Here is a 27,020-nt window from a genome sequence, read left to right on the forward strand (position 1 = left end):
TCATCTCCCATCTCCTTTGTGAGGTAGCAGAACCTCTGTCACATGGCAGCTTTCCATTCCCCAGTCCCTGACCAATTGGTCCCTTTCAATTGTATGCAAATGAGCCCAGTCATCATATTACTATTCATGGTAATTTGAACCATGTTAATTGACCTTTCATATCATTATGTATATGATTTATTAGGGTTTCAGTCTTAGAAGACTGACAGAGAATCCTTCAATTGTTATGCTTTTGGTTCTGGTCTTACGTGTTTGTGTTTGTTCAGGAGAAAAAGCTGTAAATAACAGCACAGTGCATGCCACTGATGTTTTTATAAAGGGGTTCAAGAATGCAAAGGATGTTCAAAAGTGCTGATGCTGTTTCTTTATACAATGAAGGATAAATGATTATATCTGTGTTATATACAACATCATGGCCCCAGATGTGTGCAGCGGGTGAAGCACTCCAGAAATCCTTTGTGTGTGTGTCGGTGTGCAAATGTGTCTAAATGTGCGTGACTGTGAAATTCTCACATGCTGTCCCCCCCTTCCCAGCACGTGAAAGACATCATCCTACAATCCAATCCTCTCCTTGAAGCATTTGGAAATGCAAAGACCGTGAGGAACAACAACTCCAGCCGTTTTGTAAGGCCTCTGTCTTTCCCTTTTCATCTTCATCATAGAATGCTGTTTTTTGTTGGCCTGTCCTCTTTTCTGCCTTTTTCACTGATATTGAAAACTCTCCATTTCCAGCCCAAGGCTGTGTCATGCCAGCGGGCATGTAGTTGAAATAGGGTGACTGAGGGGAAGGGAAAAGAACTGTTTTATGAATTACAGTGTGTTCTGTGTTTTTCTGTGCATTCTCTTTTTGCCGCCCTGCCTCCCGCTGGCTGGGCTGTTGGCATCAAATATGGCCTGTCAGGCCAGGTCTGTGGAGAGGTAAGAACAGGCTCTGACTCCACAGCGGATGCAGCAGGACACTTGGACCACACAGTAGTTCTGTCTCTCAGGCCACTTGGTGATTAGGTCTCTCGGACCATGCGGTGATTAGGTCTTTTGGACCATATGGTATCAGGGACTCACTGTGCTGGTGATACAACCATAAGGGCAGCACAGTGGTGCAGTGGGTTACACTGGTACCAGATATCTCTTAGGGTGTGGGTTGAAATTCAGCAATGTCTTTGTCACGTTTTCATGTTATCCCTGTGTTCATATGGGTTTTCACCCAAAGACATGTTTTGGATGAACTGGGGACTCTCATTTGCTCTTAATGAGTGTGTGAGTAAATGAGAGGGGGGTGACTGACTGCAGTCCTGTCTAGGATGTACCCTGCCTCACATCCTCTGCTTCTGGGATAGGCTCCAGACCACTACGATCCTGCACTGAACAAACATTTATTAGTATTGGATGGACATAATATCATCATGAAGGTTTTTCTGGGTGATATGAATAACACTGAGAGGGATGAACAATTTTAAGAAGAAACAAGGGATGCCCTGGGCTATTGTGTTTCTGACCATTTTGTATTAGGTTTCTATTAGAAAGTCTTAGTTACACCTTGGGGGGGGTGTGGTGGCACAGCAGACTTGGCCAGGTCTTTCTCTCTGGTGGGTCTGGGGTTTGAGTCCTGCTTGGGGTACCAAGCATCCCATCCTGGGTGTGTCCCCTCCCCCTCCAGCCCTGCACCCTGTGTTTGCCAGGTTAGGCTCCAGCTTGCTGCGACCCCACTCGGGACAAGTGGTTTCAGCCACTGTGTGTGTGTGTGTGTGTGTGTGTGTGTGTGTGTGTGTGTGTGTGTGTGTGTGTGTGTGTGTGTGAGTTACACCTTGTCTCTTGTGAGACTGAGGGAAAGAGCAGTGTGATGCTGTGGTATAGATGAAACAAATATAACTCTGCAGTCCAGGCTATACTTTCAGCAGCCTGGTGAATAAATGCGGGTGTCTGACTCAACCACTGATTGGGCAGTATTGTTTTTATTTTCTTTTTATTTTCGGTGGGGGGGGTGCAGTGCTGCAGTGGGTTGGACCTCGTCCTGTTCTCTGGTGGGTCTGGGGTTCGAGTCTCGCTTGGGGTGCCTTGTGATGGACTGGCGTCCTGTCCTGGGTGTGTCCCCTCCCCCTCCAGCCTTACGCCCTGTGTTGCCGGGTTAGGCTCCGGCTCCCCGTGACCCCGTATGGGACGAGCAGTTCAGATGGTGTGTGTGTGTGTGTGTGTGTGTATGTGTATGTGTATGTGTGTATGTGTGTGTTATTTTCAGTGTCTGCTTTCCAGCTTATATTGCCTCTGTCTCCTGCAGTAAAGTGCTGGTCTCATCCTGCAGGGGAAGTACTTTGAGATCCAGTTCAGTTCAGGCGGGGAGCCAGATGGAGGGAAAATCTCCAACTTCCTTCTGGAAAAGTCTCGAGTTGTCATGAGGAATCCTGGAGAAAGAAGCTTTCACATATTCTACCAGGTGGGGGGGCCAGGGTGAAGGGTTCACACCAGCCTTCTTCCCTTTGCATTTGTGTTTTTTCTGTGTGATTGTGCTCGTGTGACTCTGTGCATTTGTGTTTTGTGAGGAAACTAGTGGGAAAGTGGGCCGTATTTTCATCAAATGTGGCCCAGATTTAGCTGGGACACTAAGGGTGGGCAAGGCATGCCATTTGGATGCTGTAAGCAGGTCGCGTTGTTCCCGATAAGTGTGCCACTTGTGAAGTCAGGAAAGTGAGGCTGGTTGTACTCTTCCATCATACTGCTTCCTGTCAGTGGCCAAGTGCATAGAGTGCACTAATGCTTTGGAAATAGAAGTAATTAAAGTGAATTTGATTGTTATGGTATTGACCAAGACACTGAATAAATGGCCAAGCCTCTTCGGAGTCAAGGGTTTCTCTTCCACTGTGGATTTCTAAGAGCAGTGGGCAGTTAGATTCCTCTAAAAGGCACTTTGAAAGGCCTTGGGTCTTAAGTGGCCTCCTGAGTGATGCTCTCTTTTTGACATCAACAGCTGATCGAAGGAGCCAGCGAAGAGCAGAAAAGCAGCCTCGGAATCACCAGCTTAGACTACTACAGTTACCTCAACCAGTCCGGCTCATACAAAGTGGACGACATCAACGACAGGAGTGATTTCCATGAGACAATCGTAAGACACTCTCTGAAGTGCTGTTAAATTAATTATATTTCTTTATATGTGTCTGTCCCAGAGTATGTAATATGAAATATAATGGTAACAAATACACTTGAAGAGTCAAGACTGGCCATAAGACTCAAAAAGAAATAATATTAGTAAAAACACTGAGACCCGAAACAATCAGTATTATACAGTTTAGAAAATGTAAAAATACCGACCGCATTGTAGAAAGATCTAAAACAGTAACATAAGAGAAAATTGCTGACTCATGAAGGATTTCCTGTAATCCAAAACCACACTAGGACAATTTTGAGCCAAAGATTGAACAATTTTCCTTTGTATCTCTCACTCACTCTCTTTCCTTTTCGTCCCATTCCTTTGAGCCACGGTGACTTGTTTTTGTCTGGAGGTTTTGACTTGTTGGCCGATACCACGGTGACACTGAGGTGCACTTTCTCACTTAGCACGCCATGAATGTGATCGGGATCAGCCCGGAGGAGCGCACGCTGGTCCTGCAGATCGTGGCGGGGGTGCTCCACATGGGCAACATCCAGTTCAAGGAGGCGGGCAACTACGCAGCTGTGGAGAATGAGGAGTGTATGTACTCCAGCAAAACGTCTTCTTCATGCCTGTTCATGCTGTAAAGCAGAACACCACAACAGCCTGTTCTGCAGTTTATTGCAGTGACTCGGAACTACAGAATTTTTAATTCAGTTTAATTTGTCAGTTTTTTATGTAGTTCTTTTCTCAGCAGAGAGATACGGAGCGTTGAACAATACATAAAAGGATATAGCAGAGTTTGAAAAGTAAGCCAGCTGTTGTTGTTAGAAACATGTTATTAGTTTTATAGCCAAGGCCTCCCTAGGTCTATGGAGGGCTCAACCCAAAGGGCTGCTTGTGCTGACCACCCCATTTTGAAGTCTTACGGCATTGCATCACCATCTACAATTACATGAAGAGAAATTCAGTATTTCCTGTGCCAGTCTCCTCCCTTCCTCTGCGCCTCTGTCCCACCCACCTTGTAGCTCTGAATTCCACCAAAATCTACCGTTCCATCCCTTGTGTGTTCTTGACTTTGCAGGACTTACATAATATGGTATCCCTATTATATGCTCAGAACTATAAATATCTATACACTCATACCCCAGTATTACGAAGGTAAGCCCCCAAAATACATCTTCTTATTCACAACCTCCAGCTGTACAAAAGACATATGGTATAAATATAAAACCACACATGCAGTTAAAACCTGCAGAAATTTTTACTTGTGACATTTGGGACTCCTAGAATCTACTTATCCTTGACTTAAAATACTACAAATACAGAGAATTATAGACTGCGAATTTGTACATTCAGCCACTTGCAGAGAGTAAGGTCAGATTGTGTGTTTCTTTTTGGGTGGTATCTCTGTGTGTGTATGTGGGACACGTTCTCCTCATACCCACAGTGATCATCGACCACACCCACTTCTACCAAGTTGGTGCTGTTTGAGCTGGATCATGCCCCCAGATGTCCTCTGCTTCCTTCTGGGTGGAAGTGACTCACTCTAATAAGACAGGGAGTGGGTCCCCGGGGGCTGAGAAAAGACCTGCTTGCAGCGAGTAGCTGGCATTTTGAGACATTTACTTTAGGAGCTCTTAAACGTAGGGTTTTGTTAAGAGTGCCCTAAAATTTCACAGAATTGTTTGTTAGTGTTCAGGATATCTTTGTCCTTGTTTTTGTGTATTGTGCTTGAAGCATGTTTGTAAAACATCTGCATGTCATAATAGAGCTACAGACTCTCCATATGTTGAGCTCCTGGGATGATATGCAACCTGCCTCTAAGTACCTCTATCCTGTCACGTTGTCACAACTCCATTCTTGTTCATCCCACAGTCCTGGCCTTCCCATCCTTCCTGTTGGGCATAGACCAGACAGGACTCAAGGAGAAGCTGACCAGCCGTAAGATGGACAGCAAGTGGGGTGGCAAATCCGAATCCATTGACGTGACCCTGAACGTGGAACAGGCCTGTTACACCCGGGATGCCCTTTCCAAGGCTCTGCATGCCCGCGTTTTCGACTTTCTGGTGGAGGTAAGCTATAGATGACTGACACTTAAGCTTTAGGACGTAGCCACCCTACTGCTGGTTGACCGCTGCCTGAATTGTTCAGGAGCACAGTATAGTATAATATTTGTTCTCTTTGAATTGGAGCTCATGAAACATTGTCTGCTCTTTTTTCACCTTAACTTTAAACTAATCACTTTCTTTTATCAGTCCATTAATAAGGCCATGGTGAAGGACCATCAGGAGCTGAACATTGGAGTGTTGGATATCTACGGATTTGAAATCTTTCAGGTGAGCACTTTTATATTCAAAAACTATTCATGTAAGTTCACCTTTCTTCAAGGGTAAAAAAGAAAGCACTTTCTAGAAGGCTGGACTCTACTGCCTCATAACTGCATCTTTAGTTCTTGGTTAATATAGCGCTGTACGCATGCAGAGAACAGGGACAGAATTTACACATGCTTCATGGTTCCTACTAATTAAGAAAAGAAGCTTGAACAAATTTTTCAAATAGCTAAGACTAATGCCCATTTCCTGATTAGCTCATTAAGGCTAAAGTGTATCTACCTTAATCCAATAATCTGACTCTTGTTAAGCAGAGCTGAGATTTAAACCACATCTTTAAATGGCCCATTTGATTAAAGGGGATGAAATAGCTTTGACCGATCACATAACTACCCCTTGTAATGTACAGCCACAGAAGAATTCTTAAAAATGGCGTTATCCTTTTAAACAGTATCTTTTTACATTTAAAATAACATTGCCTATTGACTACAGATGTTCAGTTTCTCTCTGAGTACTGAGGCATGGCTGAAGTGCATTGTTCACCGTCAGTGACAAATGTAAGAAAATTAATTTAAGTTTTATCAACAAATACCCAAAAGGCTTTTCTGTAAATGAAGGAGAATATGGAAAGCAGGTAGGTATTTCTTGTGGCTAAGGGTGGTTCCAAACCCAGAGCTCCTCTATGACCGGTCTCAATGCTCATCACTTACACACTGGAGGCTGTCTATCCCCCAGCATCAAGTCGACTCAGCACACCCACTGTGGTCTGCTCTGCGTCTCTATGAATGACCGGACTTGTTCATTCATAATTTCCTCAAAATGTGTCTTATATTCATTGTTTGTACCATACGCGTAACTAATCAGGAAGGCAAGGAGGGCCTGCCTCCCACAGTAGTCAATAAGGCTCCTAATAAGGCTCACTTGTGGTAACTTTTCAGAATTATTCCCATTGTATCCCACAATATAAGAAAGATTCATCCCTGGTATGGTCAGTGAGATGATGACAGAACATTTTCCACTAATGCAGGTTAACCAGTTTTGTCAGGTAGATGGGAGGTTGCCTCTACAATCCCACCCCACGGCTTTTTAAAAATTCCCAACAGCACACGCCTGAGTGAACACATTTCATGAGCATGAGCAATCCCGTTCAACCTGTCAGCAGAAAAATGCTTTGGCTATTATTACTATTATTTGAAAGTACACCCAGTGATTATTCAAGTATGCAAAATGAGTCTATATTGGAAGCCATGCCGAAGACACCCGAAGAAGCAGTTCTGTTTGGTCACAGCGAGTTTAAGGAGAAAGTAAATTTCCTTTTGGTGGCTGACCAATTTTATCACATGATTCTGTTACCCAGAGAAACATGTCTATAAAGAAATAGTACTAGGATAAACCACATGCATCCAACCAGTACTTTGGCAAGTGTCCTCAATAACAGCCTCTCACGCATTCAGTGCATCTTTTCTTATAGTAGTGGAGACTGAAAGTGCAAAGACCTTTTTAAAGGCTATTTAGATGCTGAAATGCTCTCAGATAACTATAGCGAACATCCTGTGTTTCTTTCTTTGTAGAAAAATGGCTTTGAACAGTTTTGCATCAACTTTGTGAATGAAAAGCTTCAACAGATTTTTATTGAGCTGACACTGAAAGCTGAACAGGTAAAAATGTTTTTTCTTCTGTTACTTTTTCCTCTTAGTTTTTGAAAATATTTCTCATTTTTGTAAACTAGCTTTTGAAACAAGTAATACGTTAGAAGTATTTTACCAGATAAAGCTTGTGTCCAGTGCTCCTTATAAATTGTGCTGTCAGTCGATTTGTATGTGTGCTGCGCACGGGTGTGTATTACCAAACTTGGGGTGAAAGGTCAGCACCAGTGCTCCAAAGAGGCCCCAGCCCATGTGCTTTCTGCCTCCTTCAGGAAGAGTATGTGCAAGAGGGCATCCGGTGGACCCCCATTGATTACTTCAACAACAAGATTGTGTGTGATCTCATTGAGAGCAAGGTAGGGAGCGTCACCTCCTATACTTCTGCTTCAGTCGGTCCCCCAGGTCACACACGCGCGCACACACCTATCTCCCCTTCTGTTCTCATGACTGCGAGAATGTCACACACCTCTCCAGCACATCTAATCCACGTTCCAGACCTCCAGTCCTTCATATTCAGAATGTGAGCGGGACCGTTGAGTAAGTGGATGTACAGAGCAGTTTTGGGTGTCTTGTGCTCCCAGCATGTTGCTCCCTCTGCAGTGTGGGTTTTGTTTGTGAGAGGTTTATAAGCTGCTGCAGCCAGAGGCGAAGGAAAGGCCCGTGCCGGTTCCTGTGGCCGAGAACGCTCCCTGATGAGGGAGGCCTGTGACGCAGCCGGTGCCCACCAGCTGTGGGAACAACATTGTTTTATTTACGTCTGCTGCAGAGCCAGTGAGGGGGCAGCTGTGGACTGTGACATAATCTCTTAGTGTGTGAAGTTCTCTATACTACAGGGACAGTGTTACGAGTCTGATACTATGAAGGACTGGAAAAGTACAATCACTGCCAACATTTTTTTGTAATTTCTCGCTTGCTTAACTCGGCAGCTGTTAGTACACCACTCTAGCAAGATACTTGGGCCACTTTACTGAAACATTTACTTTGAGAATTATGCTATAACTTGAATTTGAAATTCTAATCTGAATTTAAATGGAATTTTTAAGATCAACTTAAAACTGAATTTTTTTGAAGAATTTTTTGTAATGACTGTGAAGATTTGCTTTAACCTGATAGAATGAAAACAGGGCAGGTACAAATGAATCAGAATTCATGCCCAAGTGTTACCCTGTGTAAAACCTGTTTTATGCTTGCAAAATTATTTCCTTTTCTGTTTTTTCCCAGAATCCTCCAGGTATCATGAGCATCCTGGATGATGTGTGTGCCACGATGCACGCAGTGGGGGAGGGGGCGGATCAGACGCTGTTGCAGAAGCTGAGGGTACAGGTCAACACCCATGAGCACTTCAACAGTTGGAACCAGGGCTTCATCATCCACCACTATGCTGGGAAGGTACACTGGCTCATCCACAGCTCTGGTTGTGCTGTCTCTTTCTGTCTCACAGTCCCTGGACTCAGATTTATTCAGTTCCTGGGGACAGCAGTTTATAAAGGATAGTGAAAGTCACCTGGACACTCAAGTGAAGCCATGAAACAGGTCCACAAGTCACTGGTGCCTGTTTTCCTTGATTCCGCAGGTATCTTACGACGCTGACGGATTCTGCGAGAGGAACAGGGACGTGTTGTTCACAGACCTCATTGAGCTGATGCAGAGCAGCGACATGTAGGTGACACAACACTGGGAAAAATACCAGACATCTGTCGTCACACTGCCAGACATGGCCCAGGCGAGGTGTCACAGCACCAATGAGGCCCCTTGTGTTGGTTATTTCGTGTCCTTCCACTTCCTCATTGGCTGCCCTCCTATACTGGTCGGTTGTATACCATGTAGTCGTTGAAAACTGGGTCCCATGGCCCCCGATCCTGTTGAATCTCTGGCCTCCTCTGGGTGCAGGTGGCCATCTGTGCCTTGCCGACTTTTTTGTGTGGCTCCTTTGTGTATCCTGCTGGGGGGTCAACCTTGGAGCCCATTCAGACTGACAAGCACACTTTTGCACACGTGCACAGTTTTACACATGCATTCTTATGAGGTCCTGGGTGTCAGCTGTGTCAAGTTCATTTCTACAACTGGCAGCCAGCTGCACATTATGAGCCAACTGCTCATCCATCTGTATGTGATGTTCAGCATTGTCCAGTCCGGTGCCCTTGTACAAAGCAAAATGTCATGGCGAAGAGCTTTTTTTAACTAGGTGTTCTTGCCCGTTGTGTATTAGTATTCTCTGAAGCTGTTTTTTTCTTTTTTCAACTTTAAATCGTTGAACTGTTTATAGTTTTTGTAATAGAAAACACTTCATCCACTATTTATATATATATGAAACCCTCAACTTACCAGGGTTTATTGCTCAAACAGTTTGTAAATCCAGTGTGTCACAAACTGGACGAGATGCTCTTCATCAGTTCTGTACGCAGTTATTGGTGGGATGTATGCTGGCAAAGCCCGTGCTCTTCTGCTAAGTGCCTGTACTTTGAGAACCTGCTGTGAAATGACTTTTATTTACCCTGTGTTGGATGTCGCGTTGGAGAAAAATATCTGGTAAATGAATAAATGTCATGGAAATGTCAGAAACCTGGGCCTAAGACGAATTCCCTCATTAAATGAGCGGGTACACAGCCTAGAGGAGGCAACAGCGGAGTTTTTCAGCCATAAAGGGAGGAGTACAGCAGCCCCCATCTCTCTGTCCCATTCAGCACCTTCTCCACTGTTTTGAAAAACTTATCAAGTAATGTTTGGATGGCTAACCTTTTCTTCACAAATTACTTCATAGCATGTAAAGGCCTCAGAATGACTGACACTTCAATGAACCTTTCAGTATTGGAAGCGTGTGTTATGAAACAAGCAAATGCCTTTTCTATGAACGTAAGACCTTCTGCTCAAGGCAGTGCATACTGTTCACATCACCATCTGTCGCCACATTGGGTAACACTTTGGCGCATGATTTACATTGCTATTCTAGCTCTCTTTTCCTCAAAAATAAATACAACTACACACAAATTGACTGAAGCCACTGGTCCCAAGCCGGAGCCTAACCCGGCAACACAAGGCACAAGGCTGGAGGGGAGGGAAACACACCCAGGATAGGATGCCAGTCCATCACAAGGTACCCCAAGCAGGACTTGAACCCCCGACCCATTGGAGAGCAGGACCCAGCCAAAGTCACTGCACCACTGTGCCACCATGCCCCCTCCTGAAAAAAAAATACTTAAGTATCAACACGTTTGTTTTACAATCTTTTGTTTGTTCTTCTAATGTAACTCTTGTTGAGACCCTACAGAGAGCATTCAAGAAAGGCATTTGAGGACGAGTTAAACTAGGTTTTTCTGCAGAGCATTTCAGCACAATGAGCACGGTCTCCTGTGTGCAAGGCACCTCTTCAACTATGTGAAAGTCATAGTTTGGTCCCACAGCAGCTGAAAACCACAGTTATTCTAACTACAGTTTTTCCTCAGAAAACTCAGTAACAATGTGAACTGTGGTTCCGGGTTTTCTCTAGAGATCCCATGCTCCAGTGTTTTCTTATAAGTGATGTTATAGAAAAAAACGACATTTTTTAAAAACTACCATTTTTGCCCCACATCCTACAGATGCACAATTCTGAAGTTACCTACCAATTTTCTCGTTCGTTTTTTTATGCAATAGTGCATTCATCCGGGCCTTGTTCCCAGAAAACCTCAATCAGGAGAAGAAGGGCCGACCGACCACAGCCGGCAGTAAGATAAAGGTGGGTTTGGCTGGAAGCGTGGCTGTGTGATCTGAGCCAGTCTCTGGCCTGCTGTGTAGGTGTGTGGAACAGAGAGATATCACGTGGGCCTGGACTTGTAGCTCTGCATAACAATCCTGTAGAGCAGGGGAGGAAAGAGTACTTTGCAATATGCTTATGGTAGCAGCAGATACCAAAGGGTAAATAGACACTGCAAGGTCACGCATTTGAATCCTGCTCCTGCTGGAATACCAGTTTAATACCCAGCACCCCTCCACTATAAATTACGCAGCTGTATAAATTAATCATTTAAATTGAGTAAATAAAGTAGCTTAGCATTCAGAACTGGAGTTGAAAGTCGCTTTGAACAAAGGTATCAGCTATATGAATAACTAACACGTCACTGATTTCCTAGAGTCCTGTAAGAGTCATGAGGCAGGTGCTTTTACCATCATGTCACAGGTATACATACTCAGTCTTTAATTTGTTCAAGGAGGATTCAGATTATGAAAAGCTGGTGTTTATACTTTCCTCCAGGTGATATTTTCTAGCCAAGAGGAAATATACCTGTGAGGAATAGGAATATGGGTATCACAACAATCAAGTATTCATTGACTATTCAGCTGTGAATGATTCCAATTTTGATCACGTTTTTTTAGAATTTGTATCTTTGAAATTCCCTACAAGTCTTATAGAATATATAAATGCTTTGTCTTCTGATGGTGAGTAATCCTGATTTCAGTTGCCCCTTCTTGCCCTCAGAAACAGGCCAATGATCTGGTGAGCACACTCATGAAATGCACCCCCCACTACATCCGCTGCATCAAACCCAATGAGACAAAGAGGCCGAAGGACTGGGAGGAGAGTCGGTGAGTGAGGCACACATAGGCAAACACTCACAGACACTCTCACCCTTTGTTGTCCTTCAGATTGTGAGGCAGAATGGGAAGATGCCTCTGGCAGGTTTTATCCCCATGCTTCCATGAGGAGAAAGGCCCTATCACATTTGGCCCTCTTTGGACCTCTTCCTTTTGTTGTCTCTGGAGATGATGGGCACAGTACAAGGTGTACTGACTCAGCGCACCGTATTGTTCGGTTTCTAATGACCTTCCTGTTGTGTAATTACGCCTAGAACTACTATTTTCCTGGGAAGGTTGCTGCCAGTACAGGATCCCTTCCCTTCTATGGGAAAGGTGGAGGAGACGGGAGGCGGCATGGACACCTTATTGAGTGTCTGACCTGGAATAGCCTCACTATGGCATGTGTTTGCACAGATGAGGCTGTAGCTAGCCTAGCCAGTGAAGCAGCACGGCTGCAGTTCGGATCTTAGGAAGGTCCCTGCAATCGTACCCTTTAAGGCAGGATCTCCCATCTGAATACTACATTAAAATCTATGCAAATCACTGCAGATCAGTGACTGATAATGAAACCTCAGTAGAAACCAGTCTTGTTGACTGATGACAGCAGTGTTGTAGGGTGTATTGAAGAGCAGCCACCCAGCTATTCAAATGAGCACTGTACTTTACCTCTCCAGGCCCATCCTCTTCCCTACATTCACTCCCATGTATCACTCCTTCACAGAGTAAAGCACCAGGTGGAGTACCTGGGACTGAAGGAGAACATCCGTGTGCGTCGTGCAGGCTATGCCTACAGAAGGGTTTTCAGGAAGTTCCTCAACAGGTGAGTGACGCACCCCTGCCCCAGCGCACGCTCTGTCTGCGATGTCCATCGATCTGAGCGTTTTATTAAAAGCCTGGTTTAATGTAAGTGCTCATGATCTGAAGATGGGCTCTCTGCTGACCCGTTGTGTCTGGCCACAACTGTACACCAGCCTGTCTCTCAGCAGTATGATTTGATCAGCCGTTTCTCTCCTCGTGTCTTAGTGGACAGACAAGGTCAGCACTTGGAGACGGCTGGGAGGTCCAGATTTGCTGATGTGTGTGTTGGCGCAAGACAGAGCTGCTGAGCAATGCTGGAGATGGGGGATGGGGGGGTCAGGGTTAGGGATGGGATGGTGCTGCTGCATTTCTCATGGAGATGTGAGGCTGGTATGCTCCTGCCTAGTTTTGAAAGTGTGGGGTCTTGGTCTGCTCCCTCACACACACCGTGTGTGTGTGTGTGTGTGTGTGTGTGTGTGTGTGTGTGTGTGTGTGTGTGTGTGTGTGTGTGTGTGTAAGAGAGAGAGAGAGCGTGTGAGTCACACACCTCTGCTGTATCCCTTCTCCATCTTCTGGTTGACAAGCTCACACACAGAACCGGAGAGGCACACACCCCTTTGAAACAGATCCCCTCTTCAACAGTTACACACAAAGTACACACAGACATACAAACACACTCTTTGAGAATTTGGTCCCAGTCTATCCACATCCCCCTGAAAGCCTGACTTATGAAAGCCTGACTGCGGCCTGTGCACATCTCTCCTGAATGCCCATTTTGTTTTCCTACCCAAATGCAACTGAGCGAGGGGGGGTGGCCCCCGTGTTCACCTCAGGCCCTCTACTGTTTTTACGGCCCTCAGGTACGCCATCCTGACCAAGGAGTCGTGGCCAACGTGGCGTGGGGACGAGAAGCAGGGGGTCCTCCACCTGCTGCGCTCCGTCAACATGGACCAGGAGCAGTTCCAGCTGGGACGCACCAAGGTGTTCATCAAGGCCCCGGAGTCGGTGAGTCCACCGAGCCTGCGAGCATCCATCGAGTAGATCGTGGTCGCTCTCACCTTTACTCATTGCACTATCCAGAGCTACCTGTTGAGCGTATCTACAGTACCATTGTGAGCAGCAGCACATTGTTCTCCCCGAGTGGCAACAACAGCTCTGTGTTCGTTCGCATGTTAATGGTGTCCAATGAGCATCAGTCTGGGAACAGCTGTTCAACATGGCCACTGAAGTGTTGCACTGTGGGAAAGGGGAAGCATGAGTTTGAGTGGGCTGGGGTGAGAGTAGGCTCTCCCCCTACGTGACGTCTCGTGAATGACCAGCTTGTGGCTGGCCCATGAGCTCACTTGTTGACATTTCCACACGGACCTGAAAGGGGCCTTGTCGCCAAGGCTGAATGCACACCACTATCTGGGAAGTGTGATTGTAGCGCTCGGCTGGTCGGCCTAGCACCACTCTCCCACGGGGGCCACGGGGCCACTGTCCAATGAAGCTCTCATTTAAAAGTATGGGAGAAATGGTTGACAAAAAAATCCACTAATATTCAAAGTTAGCACTTTTTGGCCCAACGGTACGTTGTTGCCCTGGCGACCAGTTAGTGATGATGTTCGTTGTTTTATGAGTTGCATCATTTACATCTACATTCACATTTATTCGTTTAGCAGATGCTTTTCTTCGACACGACATACAACCGGTTTACCGTGTTAATTACCCTGCGTAGCAATATCATGGCCATGTGTAGGACTCTGGTTAGCAGTAGGACTGTCCCAAGACCTTGCTGGGTTAGGTCTTTGTGTCAGAGTGCTTTTTGTGTATTTGGTGATTGCCCCACCCCTGCCTTGCCTGGCTGGCAGAGCCATGGCCCTGTGCCAGGTCTCAGAGGACCTGAAGCGGGCAGGATGTTTAGTCTCGGCTGCTAGCTCGTTGTGTGTTACGGAAGGGCACAGGAAGCGGTGGGAAAGGGGAACATGCAGGGCCAAGCAGGGGCTGTTCCATACTCGGGCCTCAGCTGGGGGCAACTTTGAGTACCGTGAAGAGTATCTGGGGGACACCAGTTGTCGTGGGGACACTATCATGACGTGTTTGTGGGAAGCGATGTGCTGACACTGTTCTGCTTGCTCTTCAGATGTGATTTACATTTGCCCTGTATGGATAAGTGAAGGGAAGAGTGTTTATGGGAAAGAACAAGCACATCCCAGAGTTTTGTGTGGATTTGTTGTCTGTGGTATGTTTGCTGTTCTGACTGTGTTTTTGGGAGACCTGGGCGTGCTGGGCGTGTCCGTGTTTTTGCTGTGTTTCTGCATTGGGTTGGGTATGCTTTGGGTGTGTCTGTAAGAACACGTCTGGGTGCGTCTGTAATGACACACTGACGTTCGCCGGTGTTTTCTGTCCCCCCACTCCACCCCACCCCATCCACAGCTGTTCCTGCTGGAGGAGACCAGGGAGCGCAAGTTTGATGGCTACGCCAGAACTATTCAGCGGGCCTGGCGCAAGTATCAAGCCCGGAAGAGATACGTCCAGATGAGGGAGGAAGGTAAGCATGTGGTTTCTCACTGCTACAGCCCTTCTTAGTGGCACATCTGGCACACAGCTGTTAGCCTTCTCACCGGGGAATGCTGCCCTTGCCGTTCTCCAGAACCTCATCCATTGTTGGTCTTTGCCTTTGTTTTGGAGGACATCCTGTGTCCCTCCTCCCACCTCAGCAAGTCCCTCTCTGTGTCCCTAGCCTCTGATCTGCTCTTCAACAAGAAGGAGAGGCGGAGGCACAGCATCAACAGGAACTTTGTGGGAGACTACCTGGGCATGGATGACCGCCCTGAACTTCGCCGCTTCTTGGCCAAGCGTGAGAAGATTGACTTTGCGAACACAGTGACCAAATACGACCGCCGCTTCAAGGTGCCTGCTCTCAGTGATTTTATTCTAATAAAGATAATCTAATAAACATGGATTATCAATACTAGAAAGTGTTTATGGCTTAAGATGAATTGTCCTGTTAATGTGTGTAGAAATAACTTCATTTTTAGCTAAGTCAGAAACACCTGTTTTCCAATTTGAATATTTCACACTGATGAAGTTTTTTTTTTTTTTTTAACATTTATTCACTTAACAGATACTATGTAGTGTTACTAGCCTGCACACCTTATTCACCAAGGTGGCTTACACTGCTAGATACACTACTTACAATGGGTCACTCATCCATACATACATCAGTGGAACACACTCTCTCTGTCACTCACACACTACAGGGGAACCTGAACAGCATGTCTTTGGACTGTGGGAGGAAACCAGAGCACCTGGAGGAAACCCACTCAGACACAGGGGGAACATGCAAATTCCACACAGACTGAGCAGGGATCAAACCCACGTTCTCTCACACCACCCAGGCACTGTGAGGCAGCAGCACTACTCGCTGTGCCACCGTGCCGTTAATTTAATGGAGGGTAGTTTCATGGACTCTCACTTTATATGCTTTGCGTCAAACCCGAGGCCCTTGGTCTCATGCAGGAAAAGCAGGGTCTCTTGCAGTAATTCAGCTAAATGCACAGAAGCAGAGTCTGTTTCCTGACTGGAGTGTGGATTTGGAGCTGGAGGAATGTTGCGTGTGGCAGGGTGGCCGTTCTTTGGTTGGGGCTCTGGGCTTGATCCTGCCCCCCTTTTTCTGGGTTTGTGGAGTTGGCATGTCAGGAAGGCCCATGGCACTTGATCTCCTCAGCTTATAGCACTGTAGACTGTTTCACATCAAACATACGTTTCCTTTTATTATTATTTTGTTATTCAATAGGTCGCATTGCGATATTCACTTTTTCCAAGGAAGAAGCCTCTCTTTTTTCGTTTTGTTAGTATTGAGCCATTCTGGGCATTCTGTAACTCCCCACCCTGCGCTTCTCATGCCAGGATTTCCTGCTGGGCACTAAACCCACTGAAGACAGATGCAGAACCCAGTATATGTGTGAAACATTCACTCTGTCTCTGTCTCTGTCTAGGGCATCAAGAGGGACCTGATTTTGACGCCCAGGTGCTTGTATCTGATTGGCCGGGAGAAGGTGAAGCAGGGCCCAGAGAAAGGCCAGGTGATGGAGGTGCTTAAGAGGAAGATTGAGGTGGAGAGGATCCTGGGAGTGTCCCTCAGGTGAGATGGTAGGCGATGGTGGGATGTGGGGAGTCGGTGGCTGGGAAGTGGTTGTAGTGGTGTGGGAAAGCATACGTGATTTCCTTGTATACTACATCGGTCTAAGCCCCTGAAGTCAGTTGGAGACTCACTCGCTCCTCTCTGTAAATGTATGTGGAGAGGAAGAAGGTCACACAAGAGTCGATGAGTTCTTTCCATCAGCACTGAGCTTGTCCTCTCTGTGGAGCTACACCTGTCTTTTGCTTTTCAGCCAGCATGCGCCATTCCAACCAGGTGGCTGCAGTGAAAAGTTAGTTAGTGAAGGGGAGACCCTGGAAGAGCGTGGCAGATGAAAAAAATCGTCACTCCAATAACTGATAGTGAACAGAAAGCTGCGGGACCTTGCCCTATGTAGTCAGATGCAGCGGTCGGTGTAGAGCTGGAGACATCTGCACACACCATTTGGTGTGTCTCAGCAAGTGCACAGTGTTGTGGGCTGGTGCTTAATGTGAAGCAGGTGGCAACGGCAGGAAGGCAGGCTTCCAACCTCTCTGAACAGATCTGTGACTCTTCTGGTCTCTCTGTGCAGAACTTTCGCTCTCTCTGCTGTATGTGTGTTGTATCGTAATGTTGTAACGTAATTTTGTGTTGTAACGTAAATGTTTATATGTATCTCAAAAAAAAACTACTACAAAGGAGATTAGGAATCGGCAATATTCTGGTAAAGTTTTATGCAGGTACTTGTGTGATGAACGTCAGCGCATATGGTGAAGGAAACAAACTATTTAAGTGTCTCACATCTGCAGCTCTGTCTTTCTCCTAATGTAATGCACACATTGTATTTTCTATGGGATGTACGTCACTTTGGAGAAAAGCACCTGCTAAATGAATAAACTTAAATGTAAATGAACGTGACTGACTCCTCTGATCTCTCTGGCTCCTCCCATTTTGCCTGCTGCAACAGAGTACAAGATGGCAGGTGTTTGGTGTATTGAACCAACGATATCATTCCTGTGACGTCTTTCAGGGAGCATTTTAGCTTTTTGTTGTTTGCATTTGCACTGCGTTGTGTTTTGCATATGTGTCTGGGCTGGATTTGCATATAGGATCCCTACAGGTGTCTGCCGGTCTGACCTCCTGCTTGCCTCCATGGTCTGACTGCTGTCCCTCCACCCCGCAGCACCCTGCAAGACGACTTCCTGATCATCCACGAGCAGGAGTACGACAGCCTGCTGGAGTGCACTTTCAAGACAGAGTTTGTGAGCCTGCTAGCGCGCCGTTTCGAGGAACGCTCCCAAAGGAAGCTGCCGCTCAAGTTTGGCAACACGTAAGTGTAGCCCCACTCCATGTGACGTGCATCTTTAGACAGCACACCTCACCCACTAATACACGTATCACTCGAATTCACATATCCTTCCAGGTATGTCACATCAACTTTTGCCATTAGATACATTGCATCTCCTCTTTTAGAGTGTATGTATAGTCCTTATAGTACCAGCCCCTCCTTCTGTCTACTCCACATGCTTAGACTTGAGGTGAAGCTGAAGAAGGAGAACTGGGGCCCCTGGAGTGCAGGCGGCTCCCGCCAGGTGCAGTTTGTTCAAGGCCAGGGTGATGAGGCTGTGCTGAAGCCCTCCAACAAGATGCTGCAGGTCAGCATCGGGCCCGGCCTGCCCAAAAGCTCACGTAAGTCCACAGAGTTTCACCTTTTGGAGAGACCCAGTTGGACATGTATTCTGAACTGTTAAAGCACTTGGAAAGCTGGATTTTTTTCCCATTTGTTCAGGACCCACCAAGAAAAACTTTGTCACAAGTCGCTCAAGTGGGATTCACCAGAACTACCCAATGCGGCCAGCTCCTGGACCTCCAGGTAAAAAACATACCCGATTTTTCCATTGTACCCTGATTTGTTCCCACATTATGTTTGTTATGTAATCCTCTGTTTTTTGCCAATTTTTTCTTTGAAGCTCCCTACTGAGGAAGTTTGAAATGTTTGTTCAGGATTTCAGTGACAGTAGGAGGAAAGAGTCAGCAGGGGAGAGATACAGGTTCTTTCGACATTGTTCGCCTTTAACTGATTTTTAATTGGACCCCTTTGTACTGCTGTCCTTTCAAGGAGGTGGACACCAGAACGGGGGACTGAAGCATGCCAACCACAGGAACTCGTCATCCCAGCAACATACCAATCAGAGGCTCCCGCCAAACAACATGACTCGCCCCTTCCTGCCGACAAACATCAACCCCAGCCAGATGAAGGACCGAAACAGCAGGCAGCCGACCAACCAGGAGTTCCTCAGGGTCCCGGATCGAGGTGCCGCTGGGTAAGTTCAGGGAGCATGGAGGACACATGGGCCTCAGCCAAAATGGCACTTGTTGGTACAAACGCAAACCTGTCACTGAAGAAGACAAGCTGTGTGTTGACTGGCAAGGCGTAACCAGAATGATGTGTTCCTTTATAGTAACGGAGGTGGACGCCCAACGGCAAATGGAGGAATGTGAGTCCCCTGTGTGTTTTCGGCGTATCGGGTGATGGTTGACGCTTGGGCTTGGTAGATTAGACTAGCGCATAGTGGATACTGTCCCTCTTTCTCACTGCCTCCCCAGCAGCAGCTGTCTTTGTGCTTGAAAAACTTTGTGCAACTATCCACAGAGGTCCTCCTGGAGGGCTATTGAGCTTTAACGTTACGCGGAGACGCTTAAGTGCGTATCACCTAAGGAGGTGTGCGGAAACATGTCTCATCCAGTTTAGCACTCTGCACTTCAAGAATGTGCACATGCTGATAAGTTACAGTTACATTGCATTACACTGATATGTTACATTTAATGTGACAATTTGTCTGGAAATTTCCTTTCCCCTGTGGAGAAGTAAAGCCTCAGCAAAATTGTAAAAGAATTTTATTGTGATGCAATTGCGCAATATGTAAAATCATATGTGTTAGAGCGGGGACACGTCCCCCCAGTATTTGTGCGTAACTCTTTTGAGTACTGCTGGTAATATTTTTGGACCCCCCGATACCTAACAAGTTGTCACATCCCTGTGTCAGTTTAAGCTGAGTGTGTTGTGGCTACAATTACTGCCTTTGGATCTGTAGGTTGCTGGTTCAGATCTCACCTACTTGCTGTAGTTCCCTTGAGCAAGGCACTCCAGTAAAAATTACCCTGCTGTATAAATGGGTACATAATTCTAGGTAGCTCAACATTGTAAGTTACTTTGGAGAAAAGTGTGGAATAACTGTAAATTTGTGATGCTGTTAACCATCAGTGACAGTTATTCAAAGGTACAATACGAGTGTATTGTTGTCTTACTGTACGATATATACGTAAGTCTTGTATATATGCAGAAAAATGAAGATTATAGCTCAAGAATTATTGTGTGCCTCGCAGGTTCAGTGAAGGAGTGCTCTGATTTTGGGGACACACTGCCATCCTCTGGTTGCTTTTCCAATAGCATCTTTGTAATGTTTCTTTTTGGATCGCATAAAATGAAAGAGGTGTGCATGATAGAGACTGAGTGGTGTGTTTAATACTCATACAGTCTCACATCACATCTGTTGCCACACACTTCCCACCACCAAACACCACAACTTGTATTAGTGGAGTGGCATGGCCATGATTTGGTCATCACCAAAAATGGTGTACTTAAGTTCCTGATTTACCCATTCTCTTCCGCAGGGCGCACAGGCAGTCCGTCAGCAGACCCACCCCAGGGGGCGGCCGACCGAAACCAGCCCCCAAGCCCAAACCCCAGGTTCAGCAGTGCAAGGCTCTGTACGCCTATGACGCCCAGGACACAGACGAGCTCAGCTTCAATGCTGATGATATCATTGATATCGTCAAGGAAGGTGAGCACCCCTTTGACTGTTATTAATCCATTAGTTTGGCCGAAATTTCCAATGGGATGGTGCAGTGGATCACATTATATCACCACCAGCAGTTGCCACACTGTCATCACCTGATCCAGTAGCATATTAGTTAGGCTAGTCATATTGCAGTATAAGGGCTCCGGGTTCAAATACCCCTTCTATTACCCTTCCCTTGATCAAGGTTCCAACCATGAATTGATACAGCAAGAATAAGCAACTGATTAAATTGGTAAATCAATGTAAAGTTGATTGGCTAATGCTCTAAGTCACCTTGGACAAGGCTGGTAGTAGAATGGTTAGCGCTGCTGCCTTTGGACCTGAAGGCTGCTGGATTGACTCTCACCTCTGGCTGTAGTACCTGTGAGCAAAGAACTTACCCTAAATTGCTGCAGTAAAATGACCCAGCTCTATAAGTTGTTTTGAAGAAGAGTGTCAGCTAAATGAATAAATGTAATGTGCTATGTATGCCATGGGGGGTGTGGTGGTGCAGTGGGTTGGACTGGGTCCTGCTTTCTGGTGGGTCTGGGGTTCAAGTCCTGCTTGGGGTGCCTTGTGATGGACTGGTGTCCCCTCCCCCTCCAGCCTTATGCCCTGAGTTGCTGGGTTAGGCTCCGGCTCCCTGCGACCCCCTGTGGGACAAGTGGTTCAGAAAGTGTGTATGTGTGTGTATGTATGCCATGACAACATCCCTGCACCATTGCTCCAATGATCCTCAATGCTTACCTTTCTCAGATGATGAGAGCTGACAACTTGTTCTTTGCCTGTTGTTTAGATGCCTCTGGGTGGTGGACGGGGAGACTGCGAGGAAAACAGGGTCTGTTCCCCAACAACTATGTCACGAAGCTGTAAGCTGGCTTCTGCTGCCCACTGACCACATGCAGAAAGGTGGAGGGTGTGACAGAGAGCCGCTGGCCTGCTCACCTCTACAGACCCCCCGACTGCATCCTGCTGTCCTACAGATTCAGGAAAACCCGGTCTGCAGCAGGGTCCCGTCACACAGGAACATGACGGAGACACGGCATCTCTGGAGCTTGGCTTCTTAGCCACATGACTCCTGTGAGCACTGAACAAAACTATTTATTCTATTTAAAGCTTTCTAGGATTTTTGTAATTATTTTATGTTTTTGCCTTGAAGGTATATTGCAGGTGAATGGTTTTATTTGAAGGGCTGACATATGACATTTGGGATCTGAAGGTTTTAATGTGTCCACTTGTGTATTTTAAGGGATTTAACAGTTTAAATTAAGGGTGGCTGGTTGTATACATTCACTGATTTTGTTACAAATGTTAGCTGCTAAAATGGATTTCATGAGTAGGATTGCCTTCAAAAGTAGAACATTTTATAAACATTGAAACAAATATGACATTGACAGTGATAATGTATTTGATGCTTGTGCTGTTGTATGCATTCATGATTTTTCCTGGTTCTAAGAACATTGGTGAAAATGTGAACATATCCACATGTGCCTTTGGTGGGGAAAAGGACTGATATTCACAAGCCATCATATTTTTTGATAGCTTTACAAATTAAAAATACATTGACTAGAAAGATCCATTTGTTACAAAAATGTCATGCTGGTCTTTCAAAGCAACAAATGAAGGAGCTACAATGTTTATAAGCACTTTATCACTCGGATGACTATATGGTAGATTTTTTAGTTACTTAGTTCTGCTGCTCCAGCATAGAAGTAAGCTTTGTAGAAAAGTACTCATTAAAGGGAATTCTTAGGAAAACTGTTTACAGTAAGAAATTTGAGCAATTAAAATAGATCTTTTATAAAGACTAGAATGTTTCCTTGTATAGTTTGACTGGTGCTTCTGAAGGGGATGTGTAAGTTTGGTCTAGGCTGGGGAATACACAGCTCTGTTCAATAAGAGCTATTGCTGCACTTCAGAAGGGAGGGAAGACATTGACCATCATATCTAAGTTATTTAATAGATATGGATTTAAGATGCATGTTTGTAATCCTTGTCTGTTATACAATCCCTTGTCACCCCCTCCCATTCACTGTATGGGCATCCCATTGAAAGATCAGCATTTACATTTATTGTAATAAAAAACCTGACCTAGAATGAGAATTTGGCAAGATCTAAAGTGAGGTATGCATATGACTTTTCTATATTAGAACTGACCACAGAAGTTATTTTGACAAGCCACATCTCTCTATACAGTTTCAGCTCAAATTTCATCCTTGTCAGCTTAGTTACAGAACCCACTTCCTATACAAGTTGTAAACAAACTGATTGCAAGAGTGGTCTTTGGTTGTGACTTAAGCATTTTATTAATGTAAATATGCTGTTCCTTCAATGTGGCTGGCCCATATTGACAGATGTCCTTACCTGTGTGGACAATTCTTACGCCATGTACTGTAGCCTTACTTAGCATTGCTTGTGTATGAATGTATAAAGGTGGCAAGGACTAGTGCTTCAGACACACCTGTATGGTTGTTGCACCACTAATAAAGAGATGCAAAAGCATTTTAAGAGCAATTTTAATTCACTCAACTAAAATTGTAAGAGTCACAGAAGTAAAACAGACTCCTGCATTGGCAAAAGAGGATATGAACCAAAACAGAAGATCACAGCAAAAATAGTTAATTTAAAGCTCACTTCGTTAAATGAGTTATATAAGCATCACAAGAAATGTTCTCCAAATGCAGTGTATCGTAATCATTAAAGTGCAACAGGCAGGAGTCCATAAAGGAAGGCTGAGTCATGAATTGGAAAGCAAAGGTGCAGCCATGTCCTTGATTAAAGTAGACTTGAGCTGAGGGAGAAGACTAATCTTCATTAGTCTGCTGCTTGCATACTTATTCTTCACAGCCTATAAAAAGAAGCAATAGTTATCCAGCAGACAATGAAAGCTAAAGCCAAGTCACACCAACCTCAAGTAACATCACTTACAAGGTTCTTGGTAAGTCCCTCGTTGACTATGATGACATTCTTGGCCATTTGCTGCATGACTGGCCTAAGGTGATCTTCATCATAATAGCAATAGTACTGCTGTGTCACAGACTGCACATAAAAAGTCACTCATTAGATCTTGGCACAGAAAGCCAAGTTTGACACGCAACACAAACTTGAGTAGCATCAAGAGGTTGACATTACCCATTTCTGTCCATCAAGCAAAAGCTGGGAGAGGCAGAGTGCAGCAGCAGCAATTTCTGATGGATTGTAGTGAACCATATTGTAGTCCACAAGAGTCAGTTCCATCAGGTACTTGGCCAAGGTGTGTTTCTCAGCATTAGCCTGAGGATACAACCTTAGTGAGACTTCTTGGCAATAAGAACTAACAATCAAGATTAGGCAGAGAGACTTCAACTAATCTTTTGTATTTCAAAACACATTTGGCTCCTAGAACCAGAATGTTGCAAAGTTGGCTCCTCCTTGTGACAAGCAATAAAACTTGATGGAATCTAGATGGAGCTGAAAGTATTACAAACCTTACTCATCTATACACAATTTCAGGCAACTTAAGGTGACCCATCTATACATTAGTGCTACAGCAACATTTGAAAAATATCTGCCAAAAGAATCAAATTTTGCAAAGCATTTAAACTCATCTAATATTCCTTTGGGACACAGAGCAATATCTAACCTGCATTTTATGGCAGGTGTATGACACAATGAAATCTGGCTCCATGTATAGCATGTGCACATTTTTCACTATTCATTTTCCTTTGGGAGCACTGGTTTCCTCCCAAAGATATGCATTTAAAGGGGAATATTACCAGGTTGTCCTGACTGCATAATCATGAGTCAATGTGTGTGATCAATGGTAGTCCATTACAGAGCAAAGACATGACAATCCTGAATTATGTATTGCTGCACAAACTGAAGCTTGTAATAAGATTCAGTGCATTTTTTAGGAAGGGATAAGACCCTTAAACATTTAAGATTACTCTATATATGGAGAATGACAATTTTAATATCTTAAGATACTGATCTGTCAATAGTATCATGACCTTGTTTTCTGGATAGGTAATGTACGGGGGGAATCCTAGGTACAAGTATTAGGCATTGTCATCCTGCCCAATGAGAAGGTACTCAGTGAGGACCCTTACATTGCCAGCCTTAGAAGCTCTCCTGAGGAAGTGGAGGGGGAGTGGTCTGCCCAGTTGGAAGTTCAGGTCCCTCAGCATGAGGGTCTCCATCTCACGGATCTGAGCCTTTGTGAATGCGTTGTCTGTGATGTAGCAGAAATCACCAACCTCTGGGGTGTACATTTCCTCATACTTGGAGGCAATCAGCATAGCAGTCACACCAACAAGCTGCAGCTTACGTTGGGAAACTGGTTGCACCTTAAAAAAAAAAAGATCCAAACACCCTCAAATTTGAGGTCACACTAAGTGACAGCAGCTCAGCACTCCAGATTCTGCAGCAGATGCACTTACTTGAAGGAAACGGTCAAGGAGTGCCACAGTCATGTACAAAGTCTCTTGCAACAAGTGGAACCTAGAGTGTACCTGGATGAGCCAGTCCACCAGCAGAGCACGCATGCGCTCATTGATCTCATAGCCCTGCATGTATCTAGGGCGGATAGACTGCTGGGCCTAAAATGACAGCCAACAAGGGCAGGGGTGAAATCACTACAGCTGAAATTGGCAAGAACCTACCCATTTGACCCACAGTGATTTTACTCTGGTGCACTGAAACATACCTCGAGATGTCTGAGATAAACATAGATGTCCTTGACATATTCAGAGCACAACTGAGGGACATCAGCATCACCCTCATCTATGTCTTCTATAGCCAGGAGCGTGTTAGAAAACGCCTGGCACAGCTCATCCTCATTCATGGACTCGATGGTAGGGGCTGGCACGACAGGAGGGACTGTAGGTAAGGCTGGAAGATGTTTAGACTGCAAGGCAGGCTGCTTGTCCTGCTGCTCAGAGGCAGGTTTGTTGGCCTTTCTGGTTGGGGCTTTGAAGCTGGTCGCCTTCTACCAAAGAGAAGGGTGAGATTAAAACTATGCGCATATAAGAGTAAGGGGGAGGTGCCAGAGCCAAATTCAACTCATTGCAACAACTTGCTATTTTCTTGCCAAAGCTTTTGGCAAAAGGGGGTATGGTAGCAGCATACTATTGCCTCCTCCCATGCATGTTTTAAGGTGCTGAACACAGGGAGAACATACACAACACACACAGCTGGATTTGAACCCAGGTCCAAACATGCAGATCAGACCTACAAGGCACCAGCTTTACCTGCTGCACCATTGTGTCACAAAAATGTGACCACAGCTTGGTGAAAAGGCACAGGAGGGCCTACCTTAAATGGGGCACCTTTGCTGGGGAAGTTTGACAGCTCCCCAAGAACGGGCCTCCGGCCACCTGCCCTGGGGCCTTTGCCCAGCGGAACAGCATTTTCAGCATTCCTGTTCTGTAGGGAGAACAGTTCCATTAGACTTGAACAAGGGATAATGGGAAGGAGCCAGTGTGGAGGAGAGCAGGTGATGCACCCATCACCACACAACTGTACCCAGTGTCAGTGTCTACCACTTCATCTGCCAAGGCAAGATGATCGTCATCATGCTCACGGACACATATGACATGTGTGACATATATATTGCTCTGGATAAATCAATGTCACATGTATACTACCAGCACTCTCCGTGAATCACCAGCAACACGCAAATCACAACGCATTAATATTCCTGTTACCCTCAAAAACAGTTAAAATTGAGTTAATAAACAGTGGCTTTCTTTTTTTTACTGTACAGGGTTATGGTGCATACATACGCAGCGACCACTTTCTTTTGTCGATACTTACAGCTGTGCGAAGGGCCAAGGACATTCTTAAAAGCGCTAATTAAAAATATTTTTAAAACCACCCAAATTTGGGCCTTAAGAGTAACGTTGTAATCCAAAAAAAAAAAAGAGATCTTAACTCTGGGAGAAATGAACAAACGCACGAAATCCGGAACGACCATTCAAATAGTGCGCCGGCGTTCCTGATTGGATGGCTTTCTACGAGATTTCATTGGCTGCTGAAGAAACAGTGGGCGGCCTCTGCCTTGTAACGACAAAACCGTCAAAGTATCCGTTCACCTGCTGTTTGACGTTCTCGGTGTTTTTGTATGTAATATGGAATAAAACTGCAGAGAATGAATAAAAAATAAAACCATTCAACTCGATATTGAACAGAAACGCGAATTACCTTTTATTATCGCGATATCTTTTGTAACAAGGATTAAAGCATGACGGGAAAATGTTTTTCTCTTTTAAAGCGACTACTGGATTTCGGGGAGTCGCTGCTACGGGAAAGAATAAAGAAGGACTCAAAACGCATACAGTATACCATACTTCAGTCGCGTAAATGAAGTAAAACTAACTTCAGTGTCCATTTACGTGTCTAATTATACTTTATTGAGATCACCAACTTCCATTATTTTATAAATTCACTGTTACGAACACTTTCTCACAAATACATCAACGGGCCCTTGACCCTTATAGTTAGAACGGTTTACGTATATGGTCACGTGACTGTTCAGAAGGGCTCCTCGAGGCCATGTCTGCTCTATGTAAACACAGCGATGGAGCGCGAGGTCGCGTGACAGGACGCTACACAGTAGAGTCACGCGCAGTGTGCTCGAGCGCGTGGGTCGGGACATCACAGATACGCAGGAGACAAAAGTCCCAG

The 27,020-nt window shown here is 45.3% G+C and overlaps 2 protein-coding genes across 4 annotated transcripts in view; one reads left to right on the forward strand and one right to left on the reverse strand.

Annotated features, from left to right (window-relative positions):
• myo1ea (myosin IEa) overlaps positions 1 to 22,859 on the forward strand; it is a 49,141-nt gene extending 26,282 nt beyond the window's left edge. The window contains exons 6-29 of one of the 2 annotated variants that reach the window (XM_018739616.2): positions 535 to 624; positions 2,300 to 2,431; positions 2,963 to 3,097; positions 3,550 to 3,682; positions 4,961 to 5,157; positions 5,341 to 5,421; positions 6,987 to 7,073; positions 7,334 to 7,417; positions 8,283 to 8,450; positions 8,635 to 8,720; positions 10,695 to 10,776; positions 11,518 to 11,624; positions 12,337 to 12,435; positions 13,274 to 13,418; positions 14,829 to 14,943; positions 15,136 to 15,305; positions 16,394 to 16,539; positions 17,699 to 17,845; positions 18,047 to 18,204; positions 18,305 to 18,388; positions 18,635 to 18,839; positions 18,978 to 19,013; positions 20,191 to 20,360; positions 21,154 to 22,859. In XM_018739616.2, the coding sequence (XP_018595132.1) occupies positions 535 to 624; positions 2,300 to 2,431; positions 2,963 to 3,097; positions 3,550 to 3,682; positions 4,961 to 5,157; positions 5,341 to 5,421; positions 6,987 to 7,073; positions 7,334 to 7,417; positions 8,283 to 8,450; positions 8,635 to 8,720; positions 10,695 to 10,776; positions 11,518 to 11,624; positions 12,337 to 12,435; positions 13,274 to 13,418; positions 14,829 to 14,943; positions 15,136 to 15,305; positions 16,394 to 16,539; positions 17,699 to 17,845; positions 18,047 to 18,204; positions 18,305 to 18,388; positions 18,635 to 18,839; positions 18,978 to 19,013; positions 20,191 to 20,360; positions 21,154 to 21,230 (2,934 nt within the window). In that variant the 3' untranslated portion in view covers positions 21,231 to 22,859. The remainder of the gene's footprint in view (positions 1 to 534; positions 625 to 2,299; positions 2,432 to 2,962; positions 3,098 to 3,549; positions 3,683 to 4,960; positions 5,158 to 5,340; positions 5,422 to 6,986; positions 7,074 to 7,333; positions 7,418 to 8,282; positions 8,451 to 8,634; positions 8,721 to 10,694; positions 10,777 to 11,517; positions 11,625 to 12,336; positions 12,436 to 13,273; positions 13,419 to 14,828; positions 14,944 to 15,135; positions 15,306 to 16,393; positions 16,540 to 17,698; positions 17,846 to 18,046; positions 18,205 to 18,304; positions 18,389 to 18,634; positions 18,840 to 18,977; positions 19,014 to 20,190; positions 20,361 to 21,153) is intronic. The other variant, XM_018739617.2, reaches the window with a different exon arrangement.
• Positions 22,857 to 26,665, reverse strand: LOC108926728 (G2/mitotic-specific cyclin-B2-like). Of its 2 annotated transcripts, none has more exons than XM_029256052.1 (8): positions 26,151 to 26,665; positions 25,650 to 25,760; positions 25,042 to 25,323; positions 24,848 to 24,934; positions 24,446 to 24,682; positions 23,490 to 23,630; positions 23,286 to 23,396; positions 22,857 to 23,205 (listed from the first exon to the last, which is right to left on the reverse strand). In XM_029256052.1, the coding sequence occupies exons 1-8, from the start codon at positions 26,172 to 26,174 to the stop codon at positions 23,095 to 23,097; spliced, it is 1,104 nt and encodes a 367-aa protein (XP_029111885.1). In that variant the 5' UTR covers positions 26,175 to 26,665; the 3' UTR covers positions 22,857 to 23,094. The 2 variants fall into 2 exon arrangements, with proteins under 2 accessions (XP_029111885.1, XP_018595134.1); XM_018739618.2 differs by having other exon boundaries at positions 24,776 to 24,934.
• Between the last annotated feature and the right edge of the window lie 355 nt (positions 26,666 to 27,020).

The sequence above is a fragment of the Scleropages formosus genome, chromosome 11 (assembly GCF_900964775.1).
Source record: "Scleropages formosus chromosome 11, fSclFor1.1, whole genome shotgun sequence".
In the NCBI taxonomy this organism is placed as follows: Eukaryota; Metazoa; Chordata; class Actinopteri; order Osteoglossiformes; family Osteoglossidae; genus Scleropages; species Scleropages formosus.

What these genes read in the sequence shown, in the direction of transcription:
- LOC108926728 (XM_018739618.2), bottom strand. Translation starts at nt 26,174, where the DNA reads ATGTCCTTGGCCCTTCGCACAGCT. An exon ending in TGCTTGATGGACAGAAATGG is followed by an intron (nt 23,397 to 23,489) that starts GTAATGTCAACC and finishes TTTTATGTGCAG; the next exon opens with TCTGTGACACAGCAGTACTA. An exon ending in AGGGACTTACCAAGAACCTT is followed by an intron (nt 23,206 to 23,285) that starts GTAAGTGATGTT and finishes TTCTTTTTATAG; the next exon opens with GCTGTGAAGAATAAGTATGC.